The sequence below is a fragment of the Astyanax mexicanus genome, chromosome 1 (genome assembly GCF_023375975.1).
Source record: "Astyanax mexicanus isolate ESR-SI-001 chromosome 1, AstMex3_surface, whole genome shotgun sequence".
NCBI lineage: Eukaryota > Metazoa > Chordata > Actinopteri > Characiformes > Acestrorhamphidae > Astyanax > Astyanax mexicanus.
Window position 1 is genome coordinate 65,330,389 of NC_064408.1, and position 21,397 is coordinate 65,351,785.

A 21,397-nucleotide genomic window follows, 5' to 3' on the forward strand; every position below is an offset into this window, starting at 1 on the left:
AAGCCATGTACACACAGCACCGGTGAGAAAACACAGTATAGCGTGCAACGTTACTGAAATCCTCCGCTCTCCGTTCTTCAGGCTATGTCTGCAGTGTTGTGTTGTGGTCCAGTCGCTGATAATGTTGGTCTGTCGTCAGACGGATATCTCTACAAATGGCTAGACAACATCCTGGACTCGCAGGACCGCAAGGTAACAATACATTCACTGTCCAATCTCACAATCAAAGCACATTATCCTAGCTACATGTTTGAATGAAGCTGTGAGAGGCTGTGCGCTGCTATGTTTTTAACACAGTTAATATTGTGTTAGCATTATCATGGTTGGCGCAAGTATCAGTTTTACAAGCTTTAAATACATCCCTCTATTTCTAAATGAGTATTCTACAGTGAGTCGTTCCCAGTAGACATTCTTGTTGGAGCTTTCCTGAAGAGCATATCCCGACGAGTCTTTCCCATTGAGTCTTGCTCATTGAATAGGGGTGTAACGAGACACTTATCTCACAATATATACACTATCAATATATACACAATATATACATATCTCTCAATCAGCGAGTCTTGCCCAGCGAGTCTTACAAAATGAGCCTCTAAACTAGCAAGTCTAGACCATTAAGGCTTTCGAAAAGATCCTCCCTCAGAAAATACTCTTTAAACTACCGTTTCTTGCTCAGCGAGTCTTTTCGAAATGAGCCTCCCTCAATTAGACACTCTTGCCCATTGAGTCTTGCCCATTGAGTCTTGCCCATTGAGTCTTGCCCGTTGAGTCTTGCCCATTGAGTCTTGTCTATTGACTCTTGCCTATTGAGTCTTGCCGTTTGAGTTTCCCTCAATTAGACACTCTGAACTAGTGAGTCTTGCCCATTGAGTCTCCCTCAATTAGACACTCTTACCTATTGAATCTTGCCCTTTGAGTCTTGCCTATTGAGTCTTGCCCATGGAGTCTCCCTCAATTAGACACTCTGAACTAGTGAGTTGTGCCCGTTGAGTTGTGCCCGTTGAGTCTTGTCCGTTGAGTCTCCCTCAATTAGACACTGTGAACTAGTGAGTCTTGCCCGTTGAGTCTTGCCTGTTGAGTCTTGCCCTTTGAGTCTCCCTTAATTAGACATTCTCTGAGCTAGTGAGTCTTGCCCAGCAAGACTTCTGAAATGAGCCCTCCTTAATTAGACATTTTCTGAACTAGCAAGTCTTGCTCAAAGAGTTCTCCAAAGAAGTCTTTCAAAACAAACCTCACCACAATGAGTCTCTCCACATTAAATCTTTTCCCCACAAGTCTTACCCACTGTGAATTCATCCCCATAGAGACACATCCAGTAAGCCATGTCCAATGACAGTTTGTGTTGTAATTAGTGTTTGTTTTCATGCAGGTGCACCAACTGGGCTGCGAGGCGGTGATGCTACTGTTAGAGCTGAACCCAGATCAGAGTAATCTGATGTTCTGGGCAGTGGATCGCTGCTACACAGGGTCACGCAGGGTTGCCACCGGATGCTTCCGAGCCATAGCCAATGTCTTTCACAACAGGTACCTCTCGCTCTGTGTGTGGATCTAAGCATGTATACAGGTTGTATGAGAGCAGCGTGTGTTTACTCTGTATTGATTGTCTTTTGCAGGGATTATCAGTTTGACACGGTGGTGCTGCTGAACCTGATCCTGTTTAAGGCTGCAGATTCCTCCAGAGATATCTATGAAGTAGCCATGCAGCTGCTCCAGGTAAAGAATACACATAGAGAATACACAAAACAACAAGCATTTTATACTGTAATAACTATAATATTAAATTATTAGGTTTGTAATTTGCTGGTCTTTCATTTTTTACACTCATTTTCACACTGTTTATGGGGCTAATAATTGATTTCTGCTTGTGTGTTTATCTGTAGATCTTGGAGCCAAAGTTGTTCCGTTATGCCCATAAACTGGAGATCCAACGTGCTGATGGGGTTTTGACTCCGCCCTCTCCACTGCCTCACCTTTACTCAGTGTCCTACTACCAACTGAGTGAAGAGCTAGCACGCACATATCCTGAGCTCACCCTGCCCATCTTCTCAGGTATTCACTTAACCTCATCTAAATACAAACATGCTGTAGTAGTCTTTTAAAAAATGACATGTAACTTGTAACTGTTATTCCCTATTAATACAGAGGTCAGTCAGAGGATCCAGACGGCGCACCCTGGTGGTCGGCAGGTGATGCTGCACTACCTGCTGCCTTGGATGAATAACGTGGAGCTGGTGGATTTCAAGCCCACAGCTCGACGACAGGAGGAGCCTGAGGAGGAAGAGGACGCACGGGAGATGATGATGGTGAACAGCCGGCGCTGGCTCAGAGGAGAGGGCTGGGGGTCACCACAGGCCACCACCATGATCCTGAACAACCTCATGTTCATGACTGCTAAGGTATGTCCATGCCACAGTTCTCATACCATCGTTTTCTCCATAAGCTGTAAAAAGCTGTCCCGAGTGGTCCAGCGGACTAAGGCACTGCCATTATGATCAGGAGATCGCTGGTTCGAATCCCAGTCATGTAGCTTGCCATCAGCTGCTGGAGCCCTGAGAGAGCACAATTGGTCTCTTTGGTTGGGTAGATGGCGCTTTTTCCCCTCATCACTCCAAAGGGTGATGTTGATCAGCACGAGGTGTCTGTGAGCTGATGTACCGGAACCGAGTCACTGCACTTTCCTCCAAGTGCACTGTGATGCTACTCGGCAATGCTGCAGCAGTTAGAAAAGAGGCGTGGCTGACTTCACATGTGTTGGAGAAGGCATGTGCTAGTCTTCACCCTCCTGGTGTTGGGGCATTACTGTCCTAATGAGTGGGTTGGGTAATTGGCCTTGTAAATTGGGGAGAAAATGGGATAAAAATGAGAGAGGAAAAAAAATGTCAATGTGGACATTAGATTGTAATGTGTGTGTTTGTTTCTCTAGTATGGGGATGACTATGCATGGTCAGAGATTGAGAACGTATGGACCACTTTGGCAGACAGCTGGCCCAAAAACCTCAAAATCATCCTGCACTTCCTCATCAGTATGTCTGGGGTCAACAGTGAACCAAGTCTCCTGCCCTACGTGAGTGACCACTTTCTTATCTATTCAATATATGTTTTATTCTTATTTTTTTAATATATGAACGGGGTAAAAATATAGTTAATACTGATTCTACATATACAAAAAATATATCTTTGTCTAGAGTTACAGTGTGACGATCACCATCTCCATAGCACGCAGGGCAGCTCTCTGATGTGTGATTACTCCAGGGACAGGAGTAACAGATAATGGATTGATGCACATAAATAATGCATAAATAATGGAAGGGGGGAAAATGCTTATTCATTTTTTGGCCGTTACAGATAAATCCATAGCTGTTCTTAGCCCTAGAAATATCTCTGTTATGCAGTTACAAAGTAGTGCAGTATGTAAATGTATTTAAACTGTAACATTTAATTGTGCAGGTGAAGCGTGTGGTGGTCTACCTGGGCAGGGATAAGACTATGCAGCTTCTGGAGGAGCTGATGTGTGAGCTGGAACTGATGGACCCCGTGAGCTCGGCTGTCACTCACATGGATAACCCACCCTATTACCGCATCACATCATCCTACAAAATCCCCTCTGTTACAGGTACACCTCATTTAACTCTATTGGCTTCATGCGTAATTATAAATACCATATTTTTCACACTATAAGGTGCACCAGGTTATAAGGCGCACTATCAGTGAACGTCTATTTTCTGGTCTATTTTAATACATAAGGTACACCGGATTATAAGGCACATTTTTGGCGACACTAGTAAGGAGCAGAGGTGTCGCCATCTTTTCCTTCTAATTCAGCAGGTCTCGCCACTTGGTGATAATGGGGGCTAAACAAAACTGTAATTCTTAAATAAAAAAAATAGTTCAAAGTCAAACGAGTGCTGGATGGTTAGCGGCTAATGCTAATACTGCTCCAGTCTCGGTGCTAGAGGAACTGAAACTCCTGTATAAAGCTGTACTTCAGCGGAGTTGCTTTACTGTTCCTTACAACCTGGCTGGTAAAATTCATACATAAGGTGCACCGGATTTTAAGGCACAATGGTGATTTTTAAAGGGTTTTAAGTGCGCCTTATAGTGCGAAAAATACGGTACACTATTCATGCATAACATTATCACCACATCCTTCCAACTCCACTGATCATATAGGAGCACTTTGTAGTTCTATAATTATAGACTGTAGTCCTGTATCTGTTTCTCTGCATGTTTTATTATTATGCCCCATAGGTCCACCACAACTATTGTTATTTTGGTGGTGGGTCATTATTCTCAGCACTGCAGTGATGCTGATCGGCATGGTGGTGTATGAGGTGTTGGTGAGTGTTTTGCAGATATGAGTGAATCAGACACAGCAGTGCTGCTGGAGTTTTTAAACACTGTCAAGTGCTCTGTGGAGGTCTATCCTGTGGATAGGTTAAGTATGCAGAGAAACAGAAGGCCTACATAGGGGGGGTGGAGTCTTCATCTAAATAGATATGTACCTACACACATAAATACATACATAAATACATACCTACAAAAATAAATACATACATAATCAATATACAACATATCTTTTGTTGATACCACAATGACTTGCCTTGTCTTGGACAGTTAAGGGAAAGTCTGCATTAAAAAATAAATTAATTAATTAATAAATAATATAATAAAATAATATATATATATATATATATATATAAATATATGGATTTTGCTCATGAATTTAGTGTCACAGATTTCCCTCACTTCCCTTATACAGCAAACACATAGGCTGCATCCTAATCTGCACACTAGCACTCCAAATAGTCTATTTTAAGAGGTGCACCATTGTTGGAAGTGTGCAATAGTAAATAGTTATTCAAAAAATAAAGTTTGCAAAAAAAAAAAAAAAACACTATTCTGAATTGAGATGATTTTAAGCTGGTAAACAAAAATCTTACAATGCTACAGCATTTCTTAATGAAAAAAAAAGTTTAAACAGCTCTCTGAGGCAAAGAAACCGGATCCCTTGCCTCACAGATTTCATGGAAAAATGTAATAAATGAAACACAATGTTCTTATGACTCAGTTATGGCAACGTCACTGAAGCCAGCAGTACAGAATTTACGACTTGTGTGAAACTAGAGATAGAAACATGTCCAGCATTTTCATCAATGAACTGAACACATCTTTTTGGGAAATGACTTCATCACACAGTTTTTATTGCAAAAAGTCAGTTCTATGGAAGTGTTATTTATTACCTTTTCCTTTTATTCTTTGTGATTTTTGATGGAAGTTGAGAAATTGTTTAGATTTTATATGTTTGTTTGTCTGCTAACAGGGACTGCATCTAGTAGTAACACTATGGTTCCTGGACCTGACGGCCATCACGACAACAAACTCAAAGATCCCAACATGGATGACAGGTAAGGACTCGGTTATACATCCTTTACGCAGTGGATGATCCACTGGGTGGAGTGTTGTGTATGTACAGCTCTAGAATAAATAAAAGACCACTTAAAATTATGAGTTTCTTTGATTTTACGAAATTGAAAACCTCTGAAATATAATCAAGAGGAAGATGATTATATGCTTGAATTTTTTCACCAGGAGTGGCATAAAGTTATTCAAAAGCAGTGTGTAAGACTGGTGGAGACATGTCAAGATGCATGAAAACTATAATTAAAAACCAGGGTTATTCCACAAAATATTGATTTCTGATCTCTTAAAATGTTATGAATGTCAACTTGTTTTCTTTGCTTTATTTGAGGTCTGAAAGCTCTGCATCCTTTTTTGTTATTTTAGCCATTTCTCATTTTCTGCAAATAAATGCTCTAAATAACAATCTTTTTATTTGTGAGAAATGTTGTCTGTAGTGTATGTTCATTTTACTCAAACATATACCTATAAATAGCAAAATCAGAGGAACTGATTCAGGAACTGAAGTGGTCTCTTGATTTTTTTCCAGAGCTGTATATGTTTATATATATTTAAATACAGTTTGATGTGTCACTAAGGGCTGTCTCTTTGTCTGTGCAGTTATTCTCATTTAGACATTTACAGTGGGCTGAACAGTAATCTGAACAGACAGCACCACCGCCTGGAGTCCCGTTACAGCAGCAGCTCTGGAGGCTCCTATGAGGAGGAGAAGAGTAAGTGCACACACACGCGCACACACACACACGCGCACACACACACACGCGCACACACACACACACACACACACACACACACACACATAGCAATAAGTAAGTGTTCTAGTTTTGGATGATTTCAGCTTGTTCTGTCTCTTTTTCTCCAGGTGACTCCATGCCAGTCTATGCTAACTGGCGTCTGAAGGTCATGGATCATAACCGGCCCGAACCCCTCCCCTTTCCTCCCACGGGAGGGTGCTGGTCTCCACTGGTGGATTATCTGCCAGAGACCACTACACCTGGAGTTTCCCTCCACAGGTGCTTACACACACCACACATAGAGAGGCTTACTTGTGTGCATATATATATAGATATATTTTTTTTTTTAAGAAAAGGTTCAGTCAAAATACGATAACAGGATTTCCAATGGTTTCAAATGTATCTCCATTTGTTACAACAAAGAAATAATCTACAAAACATGTGTATACATGCAGGTGTGTATGTGTTTATACTCATCGTCACCTTGTATTTCCAGAAGTGGAAACTTAAAAAGAGGAGTAAGAAGGTTTTATAGGAAAAAACCTTAATTGTTAGAGGAGTCTGGTGTCATTTTTTTCTGCCAAGTTCTTTGTGAAGTATTTCAGTTTGGTTGATTAATCATGACATTTTGAAGCAATATAGAAGATTAGATAAAAATTATTCCCAAGCATTAAAAATGAAAAAAGGCACATGGGTTTTGGGGTGTAGTGATGAAAAAACAGACAGCATACAGAAGATGTAAACATTTCTGTCTTAGTTTATCATTATTTTGCTCACTCTATAACCTTTCTGTAGGTGTAATATTGCTGTCATCCTGCTCACTGACCTTATTGTGGACCATGGAGTCAAAGTGGAATGGAGCTCTTACCTGCATCTCCTGCTGCACGCCATCTTCATTGGTAAACATTTACACATTTTTTTTAATTAACAGCAGCATGATCTGTATAAATGTTGTGTGGGTTTCCTTAGTGTTGATAATTGATACCCTTAAAAGCAGCATGTAAAATTCTTTGTGTCTGAGTAGATACAGCATAGGTTTGTGTAGCTGTTGATGGTTTCTGTTTTACTCTGCAGGATTTGACCATCAGCATCCAGAAGTTTATGAGCACTGCAAGCGACTGCTGCTCCACCTACTGGTCGTTCACGGAACCAACAGCAGTGTCCAATCGTTGGCGTCTGTCTTACTGCGCAATCGAGAGTTCCACGAGCCCAAAGTTCTGACGGTTAAACCCATTCCACAGGAGTTCAACCTCACAGGTTTGTGCAAGAATAACACATATAATTAAAACATGCAGCTCTTGATCATAATAAACAAATGGGTCAAAAATAGGTGGTAGAAAACAAAGTGCAGTAAAATAAACCTTTTATAAGACCCTCTAACATGGAGTAGTATTGAATAACATGTATTTGTAGCTCTAGAGCTCCCCCTACAGTCAGAAATGCAGTGATAAACATGCCACTCTGCCTATACCAAGTCAGTGAAGAAGCATAATGATTTTGATTGCTGTGTATTAAACACAGCAGAATATGTATGATTTATAGCAGTGGATTTAAGCAGCCCTTAGTTCTACTCTTGTTATTGTAGTTTTAAAGAAAACACAGTAAGAGAGAGAGTCAAGCCACACTGCTCAAATTTTTGCACAGATCGGGATGGTTCACATTTACAAATGTAAGTGAGCTGTATCTGTGTGTAATGTGAACAAATCTGTCTCTAAAAACACCTCACATGCGCACATTGATACATGTATAAATGTAGCCTTCTTCACCAACAACAAAAAACTCATATTTGAGAGACGACTCAAAGCTTAATAAAGGAAAATGGATGCGTTAGCAGATCATATGTGGAGCATCTTTTGCTGAAGTGTAGAGTAAACAGCTGGTCTGCTTAGTTCATGGTTCATGTTCAGGTCAAGGAGGTGAAAAAAGACCAGGTGGTTTGCTTTTGCTGTTTTTGCAGCTATAGCTGCACAGCTGCACCCATAGACTGTATATAGCTGGACAGAGCATCGTCTCTTAAAAGTGAAGCCACCACAGGTCGGGCGCCCCCTGCTGTTCGGCTGCAGAAAGCTGTGTAACTCCACCCATCCCCATAGGTTTCAATGGCAAAACAGACAACTTTCAATCACGTTTTTTTCTAATATACTGTAATTCTACCTCCATTATGTAAATGTAACAGCTAGTGTAACCTCTGCTTATATTGTCAAATTGTTATATCCCCACAGAATTCGGTTTTTAAAACTTTATTCGGCTCTATTCAAAAAAGGTGTGGTTATGGTAAAAGGGCTGCTTATGGGCGGGACCAATAACAGACCGTCAGCTCCGCTCCGCCCTGCTCTGCAGTCGGGGACCGCGAGGCAGCCCTCAGGGGCGGGGTTATTTAAATGAGTAGGCGGTCTCTCCACAGCCTTTCTCCCTCCTCTGGTCTCTACTGCGCAGACTCTGGTCTCTGAATCGCCAAAATGGCGGAAGATTTTGGCTTCATTTTCATTGAATGAATGGGAACGGCGACACGGCGTCCATCTTTATATACAGTCTATGGCTGCACCAAGAGATTAATGAGTATGAGAGAGAAGAACGAATGCGCAAAAGCAAAAAGACGCATGAACTCTGATTTGTCCGTTCACATTCATGTCCCATGTCCATGTATCGGATACGTATTGGATTTAGTACCACTTATGAAAGTGACAAATATGATTTAAAAAAAAAGTCACACGGCCATTAAAAAAAAAAAACAGATTTGAGCCACATTGAGCAAAAAAATTTGATTTGAGTCACTTTGGCTTGGTAATGTAAACGTTTCCATAGTAAGTTTTTTCTATTTTCTTGCAAACTTACTATAAAACCTCAAACTATATTTATAAACTCTACTTACTATAAACCTCATAATCAACTCTCTCTCTGCATAATCCCCCTCCCCATCCTCCTCCAACACACACTCACTACTACTCTACTCTACACACGCACTACGTACTTGCACTGTCATACCCACTTTAATTTCTCTTACGACTATGACATCTGTATGTCCTGTACATATGCAGTATTGACAATAAAACTACTTGACTTGATTTGACTAAAAAGCTAACTTCATAGCAACCTGCAATAAAAGCTGCAGTACAGCTTTGCTGAAAACGTGTGCATTGCTCCAACCAGATGTGACAAATAATGTCAATTTTTACAACATAGATGACTAAATGTTTCTTTATACCCGCATAAATACTGGCATCAGTGGTGTCCAGCAGGTGGCACCACTCCCTCATTCATATCAGCAGTGAGCCAGTTGAAGTTGTGATCTGTGCGTTTACAGACTTCTCTCTTATTCTTTTTTTTCTGTAATCTTCAGGTGTGACAGAGCTGGTTCCAGACTACCAGCCGTCCCCAATGACCGACTCTGGTCTGAGTTCAAGCTCCACCTCCTCTAGTATCAGTCTGGGTGGAACAGCCCTGCCCCACCTCCCCAACACACTGCTGAATGAGATGGACCTGTCTGCTGAACAGGACGAGAAAGTGAAAAACCTCATTGAGTTCATAAGCTCCAGGTTGGTTTGCTTATGTGTGCTTATGAGCATAAGAACATGAGCATTTTTCTGTACTAATTTGTTACACTGTACTAATTTATTTAGCTATTTTTGATTATTTCTTTGACACAGAGTTTTTAATTTAGAACCAACTTATGCTATGTTTATATCAGTAAAATCTTGGTTTGCTTATATGGCAAAGCTATCGTTTAACAATACATATATATTACTTTATGATGTATTAATTATGGCATCAGTAATTGTTCATATGTGTGGCTAGTAAAGTTAACATACAATTATGCCCAAAAATATATTTGGACAGTGACACAGTCTTCATGATTTGGGCTCTGTATACCATCACTTTGTTTTTAAACCAAAAAATATGAGATGCAGTTAAAGTGTAGACTCTCAGGTTTAATGTAAGGGGTTGAACAAAAAAATCTAAAGCTTTTAGGAATTACAACCATTTTTCTACAAAGCCTCCCCAATTCAGGGTCAAAAGCTCAAAAGTATTTGGAGGAATTATCTTAAAAGCTTTTCCCTCATTAATCTATCATCAGTTAAGCAGGTAAAAGGTCTGGATCAGAGAGATAGCAGAAATGTTAGGAGTGGCCAAAACAACAGTTTGGTACATTCTGAAGAATGATGATGAGCTCAGGAACTTAAAAAGACAAAACCTTGAATTAAAGAGCCAAAATCATAAAGATCGTCATTGTCCACATTTTTTTCTGTATCTTGATTTAAACTTCTTAAAGTTTATTAATCATCAGTTAAACTAAATATGCTAATATTTACACACCAGTTGTACAATTTTACATCTATGTCACCCAGCCATATTGAACCCTTATGACCTGTTCCTCATTCATCATACAGCATTGTCTGTGCTGAGGCTTTGTGTTGTCTTGTGTCCGCAGCTGTATCTAACTATCTAACAGGAGAGGGTATTGTTTCGCTGCATGTGTGTGCCCAGCTTTTTGTTTGTTTTATATATATATATATATATATATATATGTGTGTGTGTGTTAAGAGTGCATTCTTAAATGATGATACTCATCTTTTAGCCACATTCTTTTGTGTGTCGTGTTCTGAGTTCCTCCTGAGCCACTTTTCCTTCTGGTTCTTATCCATTGCTTTCTCTGATTGGCCGCCTTACAGGAAGCGAGGTCCTCTGTGGAACCATGAGGACATGTCTCCTAAAAACCCCAACATCAAGAGTGCTGAGCAGCTCAGCGTCTTCCTCAGACACGTGGTCACTGTCTTTAAACAGACCCCGTCAGGTTTGTTGACATTATTATATTACATTTGGCAGACGCTTTTATTCAAAGTGACTTAAAAATAATTACAAATAGTATATTAGCAATAGAGGAAATAGAAGTTTAAGGCAAAAACATTTTAGGCAGGGCCTAAAGGAGGCCAAAGTTGAATAGTGGGATAGAGGAGGAAAGGAGGGGAGGAAGGAGTTAGTTTGTTAGAGGTGTTAGGAGAGGAAGTGCTTTTTGAAGAGCTCTGTTTTCAGGAATTTCTTAAAGGTCTCATTCCATTGTTTTTTCCTTCATATTAAAATGTCTAGTTGTGTCTCTAGTATGAATGGATACCATGTGAGCTCCGGTGATCCAGTGTAATGCTGCTTTATTGAATTTTGACTCTTGCTCATCAATATTCTACACATGCTATACATGCTTACATATCGCCTCTGATTGGCTAACAGCACTGCGACACCAGCGAGACTGTTAACAGTTAGAAACTAATAACAGTCTTTGCATCATATGCTACTTTACATTAAATGTGTAATGCTCTGCCAAGTGCAGTTTACTGCAGCCACTGATCTAGTCTTAGAGTCTCGGTGAAACGCCAAATCCACAGGAGATCCTATGTAAACACACAGAGGTGGGTAGTCCAGGTCCAGAAAGTAATTTGCTTTACTTTTAACTAGTGTAAACAGACCTGTTTTAAATACACTCCTACCTATCTTAATTGTACTTCACTATTGGTGTTCCATAGATAAATTCTATTATTATAATTACTGGGCAAAGCATATAACGTGTTATTTGCATAAATAAAATTAATTTGCATGAAAGCACTCTACAGCTATATGTGTATGATCTTTAAGTGTATGTTACCTGTGTCTGTGAGCAGGATTCCAGCTGGATCAGCTGTTGAGTGAGGTAGCCCTGCAGACGGCACTGTCCTGCTCCTCTCGGCACTACGCTGGCCGATCTTTCCAGATTTTCAGAGCTTTGAAGCAGCCGCTCACGGCGTCCACACTGTCAGACCTGCTCTCTCGCCTGGTGGAGACAGTTGGAGACCCGGGAGAAGAAGCTCAGGTAATAAATAATTAGCAGGGCTGCTTTCACTGATGTTTCAAATGGTATAAATATGTACTGAAAGTGTGGGCTGATGATGGTGCCCTGTGGATTATGCCTCTATGAATGTTTATACTACATATAGTATATATCATTTTTTTTGTCCTCTGTTGTGGTCAGGGCTTTGTGATAGAGTTGCTTTTGACTCTGGAGGCTGGTATAGACACACTGGCTGATACCCTGAAGAACTATGACCTGCTCACAGCACTTTCACAGTAAGATCCCCTTTGACATAAACACGCACTACACAATCACATTTACAAACAGCAACATCTCAAGGTTTAATCCATTAGATTATTTCTGTCACATGATCTCATAAATAATATTTACATACAGTTCTGAACAAATGTCAGAAACATGCTGTTGTTTACATAATAAAAAAAAAGTTGAATTACATACAAAATGTAGATTTCTGGTATGGTTATTGTTATTTAGGTTAGAAAATTACCTGATTAGGACTGAATACACTGATTAGATTAAGTAAATACTGGATAGTAACTCTAAATATTGGCCTTATATTAATATATTATATTACATTGAGTAAATAAAATATATATGCTAACAATTAGTTCTTTAGTTATATATTTATTTATTTATTTATTTGTTTATTTACTTGTGGTAGTGGTGGTGTGTTTTTTTTTTTTTTTTTTTTTTTTGGATCCCACAACCAAGCTGAAATGTAGCAGTAAAACACATTCAGGAATGCATTCACTGACACACCCAATTCCAGAATATTATGTTTGTTTTCTTCATATTGTTATAGTTGTATGTGTATATAAAGTACCAGTCAAAAGTTTGGACACATTAAATTCAGTGATTTTTGTCATTTAAAATGTTCTGTATTATAGATAATTCTAAAGTCATCCAAACTATGAAGAGAAACAAATTCAATTATTTATTACACAAAAAAGTGATTTTTAAAAGTAGTCTTAAAAACTTACTTTGATGACAGCTATGCACTTGTTGCCAAGAGTCGAGAGTTAATTACTTTAATTTCTTGCCGTCCTAATGTGTCTGAGAAAGTCAATCCAGAAATTTTCAAGAACTTTGAATGTATCCTCAAGTGCAGTCTTAAAAGCTATCAAACATTATGATGAAACTGGCTCTCATCAGGACCGCCCCAGGAGAGGAAGACCAGAAGTTACATGATAAGTTCATCAGTTACCAGCCTTAGAAACTGCAAGTTAACAGTAACCCAGATAAATGCACTACATGATTCATTATGTGATTCTTCATAGTCTGGATGATTCAGTATTAAATTACACTGTAAAAATCATCACCATAAAATATAAAAAAAAACCTTCTCAGCTTTTTACTGGAACTGTATATAAATCTTTCTAAAACTGCAATTTCCTTATGTTCTTCAGGGCTTCATCCCATGATCCTTTGCTGGGCACCAAGTTTGCCAATAACAGGAAGAGCACAGGTCAGCTGAACCTAAGCAGCGGTGGGCTTTTCCACATGCACTACAATCATGCCCGCAGTAACTCCCTCCGTGCCAGCCTCATTGGGGAGTGCAAGGGCGACCGGCGCCGCAGCAACACCCTCGACGTGGCCGACCGCCTGGGTGGAAGCCACGGCAACCTGGCCCGCACGCGGAGCTTATCGTCACTGCGAGAGGGTGGGGTGCCGGGTGGAGGGGGAGGAGGAGGAGGCGGTATGGTCGGAGGGGGATCCGGCCTTGGAGAAGCGGGACCCCCAGTAGACCCCACTAACCTGATGGCCACAGTGTTCTGGATCGCAGCTTCACTGCTGGAGTCAGACTACGAGTTTGAGTACCTGCTGGCACTCCGCCTCCTGAACCGACTGCTGGCCCAGCTGCCTCTGGAGAAGCCAGACAGCCGGGAGCGGCTGGAGAGAGTGCAGGCCAAGCTCCGCTGGTACAACTTCCCCGGCCTTCTGCAGCTCTTCCTGAAGGGCTTCACCTCAGCCGCCACGCAGGAGCTTACCATACACCTGCTCAGCAAGCTCATCAGCGTGTCACGACAAACTCTCGTAGATCCTTCACAAGTGGCAGGTCAGTATACAAAAAACAGACATTTTCCATTTTCAGTATAATTTAAGAGACTTTGTTGTAGCTAGTGGCTATTCAGTGAGCCTTTTCCATATAGAAGATTTGATTAAACATAGAATGTTAATCAGGCTTTTTGATTTGTTCATAGTGTGTGAAAGACGATATATTTGTGAAGTCTTTGAGTGTGTATATGATTCACAGACAATAAACCGGCTAAAACTGTCTGCTTTCAGCTCGTTCTTAGTGGTTCAGAAGTTACTTTGCTTTTTATTCTTCCAGTACGCAAAGCATTACACTAGTGATTTCAAATCGGTAGTTGGCAAATAAAAAGCCAGCTTAGGTTTTGACCAATGGTCAATTTCTTTAACAGTGTAAACAGTCTTAGAATCGCATCTGTTTGTGTGTTTTTTGCCATATTAACCTAAATCAGGAGGCTCGCCATCAGCTACCAGAGCCCTGAGAGAGCACAATGGGCCTTGCTCTCTCTGGGTGGGTAGATGGGCGTTTCCCCCACACCACTCCAAATGGTGATGTTGATCAGCATGAGGCATCTGTGAGCTAATGTTTTAGAACCGAGTCGCTGTGTTTTCCTCCGAGCTCGCTGTGATGCTACTCAGCAATGCTGCATCAGCAGCAGTTTAAAAAGAGGCGATGGCTGACTTCACATGTATCGGAGAAGGCATGTGCTAGTCTTTACCTTCCTGATGTTGGGGCATCAGTAGTGATAGGGGGAGTCCTAGTGAGTGGATCCCTGTAAAATTGGGGTGAAAATGGGATAAAAATTAGAAGAGGAAAAAAAAGGTGGACCAGTGCTTGTTGTTAAAAAAACGTATTGTTAAATCCTTTAAACCACTTTGCTGAAGCAGTGCAAACTGATATCAAACAATCAGACACTAAAATAACAGATCAGTTACTAAAGAACTAAAGTTCACCACAGAATTAAGGAAATTAAAGTTCACCACTGATGAAACTAAGTGTAGCAAGTGTAACCTATGTTTGTGTGCTAAAGCATTTCTCCTCCTCCTCCTTCCAGGTTTTCCGCTGAACATCCTGTGCCTGTTACCTCACTTGATCCTGCACTTTGACAGCCCCACAGTGTTCTGTAAGGAGACAGCAGACCGCATCGCTAAGGTGTGCGCTGAGGAGAAGTCGGCTACTTTAGCCAACCTGGCCCACATGATGAGCCTGTACTCCACGCACAGCTACTCACGAGACAGCACCAACTGGATCAACGTGGTCTGCCGTTATTTACACGATGCCTTTGCGGACATCACTTTTAACCTAGTAACTTACCTGGCTGAGGTGAGCCTCCTCTTCTAATACTGTCGTATCTGTATAAAAAATGAGTAAATACTGAAAAGAATTCGATAAGACAATATGTTTTGTGAGCAGAAATCTAATTTCTGTCAACATTTCTTTTTCAGTTGCTAGAAAAGGGGCTACCCAGCATGCAGCAGTCTCTGCTGCAGATCATCTACAGCCTGCTAAGTCACATAGATCTGTCGGCTGCGCCAACCAAGCAGTTCAACCTGGAGATCATGAAGATTATAGGCAAATATGTACAGGTAGGTTTCAGATTTAGACTCTGTTTAAGGCTAAGCTACATAGTAGAGTAAATAAATTCAAAACATTTAAATAGATACGTATCTACATGAGACATATTTGTGCCTTAATGTAAACTAGTGTAAATTCACACATCTCACCGACACACAACCATAACTCCTACCAGTACAACTTAAACAATTATATTCAGCATATTCTATACCACTCATTTAGGCCAGATCCCATTTCACCCCTTGGCTCTACCACTTGTGTAGGGTGTAGGGTAGGGTGCCCCGATATAGCACTAACTTACCATAGTTTAATGTGTAGTTTCAATGTTTTATGTCCATTTTCTTTATAACAACACTAATAGTTCATCTCAGTAGCTAGCTAACTTTCCCATTCCACCTTAAATGGTGCAACAGACTGCAAAAGATTCAGCAATTAAAGTGGAACAGAAAAAAACAATAAATTAAAACTTTTACAGCTATAACAAAGGAATTAAATGGACATTAACAATTACTTTTTTTTTTCGCACTATGAGGCACACTTAAAGTCCTTTCATTTTCCCCAAAATCACCATTGAGCCTTATTATTCCGTGCGCCTTATGAATGAATTCTCCCTGGTTTTAAGGAGCAGGAAAGCCACTTCAGCATTAGCCGCTAACCACAATGCTAGCTCTTTCGCCTATCAACGTGTAGTCTGTGTTTCCCATGATAATAACAAGATACGTGGGATGAACCTCTAGCTAATATCACCGTTGCTTACCGGAACTCTCAGGGTTTCCTCATTGTAGCTCTGTTGGATGGCATTCACTAGCACTAAGTGCTGCTTACCTTGGCTAGCGCTGCAGCTAACTGTGCTGTTGAAAATTTTGGCCTATAGCTGTAAATACTGCATCTTATGTATGAAAATAGACCAGAAAATAGACCTTCATTGATAGTTCGCATTATAATACTTATATGTGCCTTAGTCCATAAAATACAGTCATTGCTGCACCACCTGCCCCCTTTCTTAAGACATATGATGCCCTTAAGTTAAGTTTTTAATCAGCAGCTAGGTTCACTGGGTTGTCTTAATTGTTATGGGGAGAATTTCACCCCTTCTATTTGTAACTTTGTTCCAGGGGGAAAGGTTATCCTTCAAAACAAGGGCTAGGTGTAAAAAAGAGAAATGGGATTGGGCCTCAGCATAGGATTTTCAAGACGACCTGTTTAAAAAAATATAATCCAGATACTAGTCAACTGAAGTGACATTTTGTTTTCTTTTGCTTGTGTGTGTGATTGAGTCATAGAAGAACTTTTTTGAAGTCCTTTTTGCTGCACTAAAGAACTGCATTGAAACAGAACTGCTGCTACCCTGCCATCACCTCAGGGTAACACACTGGAGGGGGCAGGGGTGGAGTGAAGAAGGTATTTTAGGGTTAGAGAGATGAAGAGATGCTAAGGAGATGTGAAGAAAAAAACAGTGAATATCACACTATTATTATAACAGTAGAGTAATAAATCTATTCCGTTCTTTTTTTTGTTTATACGTTATATATACACAACACAAAGAGAATACTACGCTCTGTCTGCAGCTCCAGACGGAGTCATTTCTGTGTATATGAGTAAATGAGCGTGAACATATGTTTTCAAGTGGAAGCCCCAGTGACTCCATTCTTAGTGTTTACATTCTGGTTGAGTCGTTTTATAAACAGTTTTAGAACCTCTGTAACATTCAGTCTGGGTTTGCATGTTTTTTATCTAGAGTCCCTATTGGAAGGAGGCCCAGAACATTCTGAAGTTGGTGGTGTCTCGCTCGGCCAGTCTGGTGGTTCCTGACGAGATGCAGCGTTCCTACAGTGCAGAGTCATCGGGCTCACCCGAGATCGCCTTCACTCGCATCTTCAACAACTCCTCCAAAGAGCTGCCTGGCAAAACGCTGGACTTCCACTTTGACATCTCTGAGGTACTAATGCTTCTTCTCCTTTTACTGTCTTCCCTTCTCTCTCTCTCTCCCTCTTAGAGAGCTCTGTTGCACATTCAGATGCATGTTCACGTAAACGTAAGGGCAGATGTACTTAACAGAATTGGTTTCCTCTCAGGTTAATTGAAATTCTAGACATACAGATTAGTTGAGAATTTATTGCTTCTCATATTTCTTCCACTATGGCTGTCGCTCAGTCTTAAAAAAAAAAAAAAAAGAGAGACACACACATAACTCTGAATGCAGCCTCTTCATAATTTTTCATTTTTATTTCTCCGCTTAACCCTCTTCAGTTATGCTGAGTCTGATCTGTAGCCTGTAATGAATCCTGTCTTTGATCTCTCAGACACCCATCATAGGACACAAGTATGGAGACCAAAGCAACGCAGCCGGTCGTAATGGAAAACCACAGGTCATTGCTGTGACAAGGAGCACATCCTCAACATCCTCTGGGTCAAACTCCAATGGGCTGGTGCCGGTCAGCTGGAAGAGACCCCAGCTCTCTCAGGTGCGGCACTCTTTAACTCATTAGTGGTGCAAAATGATAGAGAGCTTGATTGATTCTGTATGGCATAATGCCTTGTGTGTTTAAACACTACTGTGTTTTCTGTTTTCAGAGGAGAACTCGGGAAAAGCTGATGAACGTCCTCTCTCTGTGTGGACCTGAGACTGGCCTTCCCAAAAACCCCTCAGTAAGTTTAAGTTTAAGTTTAAACCTTGTATTTGATGTGTTTTAAAACTAAATTCTACATTGTCTACACACTAAAGAATGGTTTCAAGCTTAGTTTTGGAATAGAAATGGTTAGAAATAGTTTGAAATTTTCCTTTAATCTGGATTTAAAAAAATGGAAGTAAGTTGAAGTAATTGAACTTCTTTTGAATCAATCTAGATTTTTTTTCTAGCTTATTAAAGTTGAAAGTATTTAAGGTTAGAGAAATACTGTAGCTGTCCAATAAAATACAAGTATGTCAGAGTTTAGTACATAATTTAAACAGACAAACTCTCTCTTACACTGTGCCAACATTTCTTGATAAATGCACCAATAAAAACTCTTTAAAAAAATTTACATTGCTTTTATTGAATGTTTAGAAGTTTTTTTCTCTCTCTCCTGTAAAGTTGCTGTTTAAGAGATACTTGTTTTTCATTGGACATTTACAATATCCAACTATCATCCATTACATTAGTAATTTTCTTCTTGAATATTACTATTTTTACTGTTGTAGATTACAGTACCAGTACCAGTCAAAAGTTTGGACACACCTTCTTTTATTTATTTTTCTCCTACATTGTAAATGAGTACTGAAGTCAACCAGACTATAAAAGAACGCACAATGAATCATGTAGTAATTTAAAAGTGTTAAACAAACTGAAATACTGTGTAAAGCATTTGGGTGCCTTTTATTTGGGCTCCTGTTAACTTGGTAACGAGGTTTCTGAGGCTGGTTACTCTGATGAACTTCCTGGGGCAGACCTGATGAGAGAGTTTCAAAATAAAGTTTTAATAGTCTTTTTAGCCACTGCACTTGAGATTACTTTAAAAGTTCTTAAAATGTTTCAGACTGACTGACCTTCATTTCTTAAAGTATTTTTTTTTTCTTTTCTAAGTCAAGTAGTTCCTGCTGTAATATGGATTAGAACATTAACCAAATAGGGCTATTCACTGTATCCACCCAAAACGGGCACATGTCACCCCGCTGCTCATTGAGCTCCATTGGCTACCAGTTGATGCTCGCATTAAATTCAAAGCTCTTACTATCGCCTACAAGGTGATGACAGAACAGGCTCCTTCCTACCTGCACTCACTCCTGAAGGCTTACGCTACCTCCCGGCCGCTGCGCTCCTCCAATGAACGTCGCCTCGCTTTGCCAAACACTCACACAAAGCAATCCAGACTGTTCTCATACAGAGTTCCCCAATGGTGGAACAAACTACCTTCCACTACCAGATCAGGAGAATCTCTCGCTATCTTTAATAAACTCCTGAAGACAGAGCTCTTCAAAGAGCACTTACTCTCCTAACACCTCTAACTAACTACCTTCCACTACCAGATCAGGAGAATCTCTCGCTATCTTTAAGAAACTCCTGAAGACAGAGCTCTTCAAAGAGCACTTACTCTCCTAACACCTCTAACTAACTACCTTCCACTACCAGATCAGGAGAATCTCTCACTATCTTTAATAAACTCCTGAAGACAGAGCTCTTCAAAGAGCACTTACTCTCCTAACACCTCTAACTAACTACCTTCCACTACCAGATCAGGAGAATCTCTCACTATCTTTAATAAACTCCTGAAGACAGAGCTCTTCAAAGAGCACTTACTCTCCTAACACCTCTAACTAACTACCTTCCACTACCAGATCAGGAGAATCTCTCGCTATCTTTTAGAAACTCCTGAAGACAGAGCTCTTCAAAGAGCACTTACTCTCCTAACACCTCTAACCCCATTTCCTTCTTCCCTTCCTTCACTCCTCTATCCTATTATTCCCCTTTGACCTCCTTTTATCCCTATCCAAAGATGTTTTACCTTTAAACTTATTTTACATTGTACTTCACTATTGTAAGTCGCTTTGGACAAACGCGTCTGCCAAATGTAATGTAATGCAATGTAATGTATACCAACTCTACCTCTTCACAACTTTACAACTGATGCTCTCAAACACATTAAGAGACAAGAAATTCAAGTAATTAACTTTTGATAAGATTAGCACAGCTGTAAACTGAAAGCTATTCCAGATGAACAGCTCCTAAAGCTAATGGGAAAATCTGTCATCTAAGCAATAGGTGCCTTCTTTGAAGAATCTACAATATAAAACCTGTTTACTAAATATGTTCTTCATAACTTCATAATTTGGCTGAGTTAAGTATTAATCTACAAGTCAGAGCATTTTAAAATTATAAAAGAATACTGAATTTAAGATGTGTCCAAACGTTTAAATGGTACTGTAAGTGTAAATCAATGTTAAACATTCTATAATTAAATTACTGTGGAACATGCTTTCTTCCTACATGGAGAAAGGGTCAGTATATGGTTATTTGTTGGAAGAGCTCAAATGCAGACCTGACTTTTTTTTTTTTTTTTTTTAACTAATTACCGTTCTTCCCTGTAGGTGGTGTTCTCCTCAAATGAGGATCTGGATTCAGGTGACCAGCAGAATAGCCTGATTCCCACAGTAGAGGAAGTGACACGTGAGGAGGAGGTGCAGGCAGAGGATGCAGGAAGTGAACAGCAGTTTGGTGTCTTTAAAGACTTCGACTTCCTAGATGTGGAGCTGGAGGATGCAGAGGTGAGAAGTGACCTGCTGATGGCTCTCTGGAAACATTGTTATATGTTCTATAATATTTATTTATGAATAGACATTGTTTTTTTTTTTGTAGCACATTTGTAGTTGATTAGTTGTCCTCAGAAATACACTAAATCCAGTGCATAGATTGTTGTTTAGAAATGAAGTGGTGGTGTTTGTTTGTAACCTTCATTGCTGTTGCAGTTGCTGTTTGTCTCTGTGGTGTTTGAGTGTGAGAGATTGACTGACTGTGTGTTTTTGTGTTCTAACATCTTTGAATGAAAGCCAAATGTCTGTTTGTGTGTTTTATTCTTTCCTTTTTGTCCTTAATCTCTAACCCTGCTTTTGTCTTTACTCTTATCTTGCGATCAGGAGCTGCAGGTAAGTGTTTGTGTGAAGCTGTGGGTCATAGTGTTGTCTTTTACTGCTCTGTAACTGTGACCAGTCTGACCCCGGCCAGTCCTCAGATGTTTATTACTCAAACAAAAGCTGTGTTTCTGTGTTAGTGTCTGCCTTTACTTTAGCAGACTACTGTGCATGTCTGTATCATCGCTTTAGATCAC

The 21,397-nt window shown here is 40.1% G+C and overlaps 1 protein-coding gene across 8 annotated transcripts in view; it reads left to right on the forward strand.

Moving 5' to 3' along the window:
• fryl (furry homolog, like) overlaps positions 1-21,397 on the forward strand; it is a 154,444-nt gene that overhangs the window by 106,195 nt on the left and 26,852 nt on the right. For all 8 annotated transcript variants that reach the window (XM_049481839.1, XM_049481840.1, XM_049481841.1 and 5 more), the window contains 23 exons: positions 82-192; positions 1,367-1,521; positions 1,611-1,710; positions 1,878-2,046; positions 2,140-2,393; positions 2,921-3,061; positions 3,445-3,610; positions 5,318-5,402; positions 6,016-6,128; positions 6,278-6,428; positions 6,945-7,048; positions 7,224-7,406; positions 9,490-9,685; positions 10,820-10,941; positions 11,801-11,988; positions 12,148-12,242; positions 13,395-14,044; positions 15,075-15,343; positions 15,466-15,606; positions 17,334-17,534; positions 17,899-18,060; positions 18,170-18,244; positions 20,661-20,837. In XM_049481839.1, coding sequence (XP_049337796.1) covers positions 82-192; positions 1,367-1,521; positions 1,611-1,710; positions 1,878-2,046; positions 2,140-2,393; positions 2,921-3,061; positions 3,445-3,610; positions 5,318-5,402; positions 6,016-6,128; positions 6,278-6,428; positions 6,945-7,048; positions 7,224-7,406; positions 9,490-9,685; positions 10,820-10,941; positions 11,801-11,988; positions 12,148-12,242; positions 13,395-14,044; positions 15,075-15,343; positions 15,466-15,606; positions 17,334-17,534; positions 17,899-18,060; positions 18,170-18,244; positions 20,661-20,837 — 4,008 coding nt within the window. The remainder of the gene's footprint in view (positions 1-81; positions 193-1,366; positions 1,522-1,610; positions 1,711-1,877; positions 2,047-2,139; positions 2,394-2,920; positions 3,062-3,444; positions 3,611-5,317; positions 5,403-6,015; positions 6,129-6,277; positions 6,429-6,944; positions 7,049-7,223; positions 7,407-9,489; positions 9,686-10,819; positions 10,942-11,800; positions 11,989-12,147; positions 12,243-13,394; positions 14,045-15,074; positions 15,344-15,465; positions 15,607-17,333; positions 17,535-17,898; positions 18,061-18,169; positions 18,245-20,660; positions 20,838-21,397) is intronic.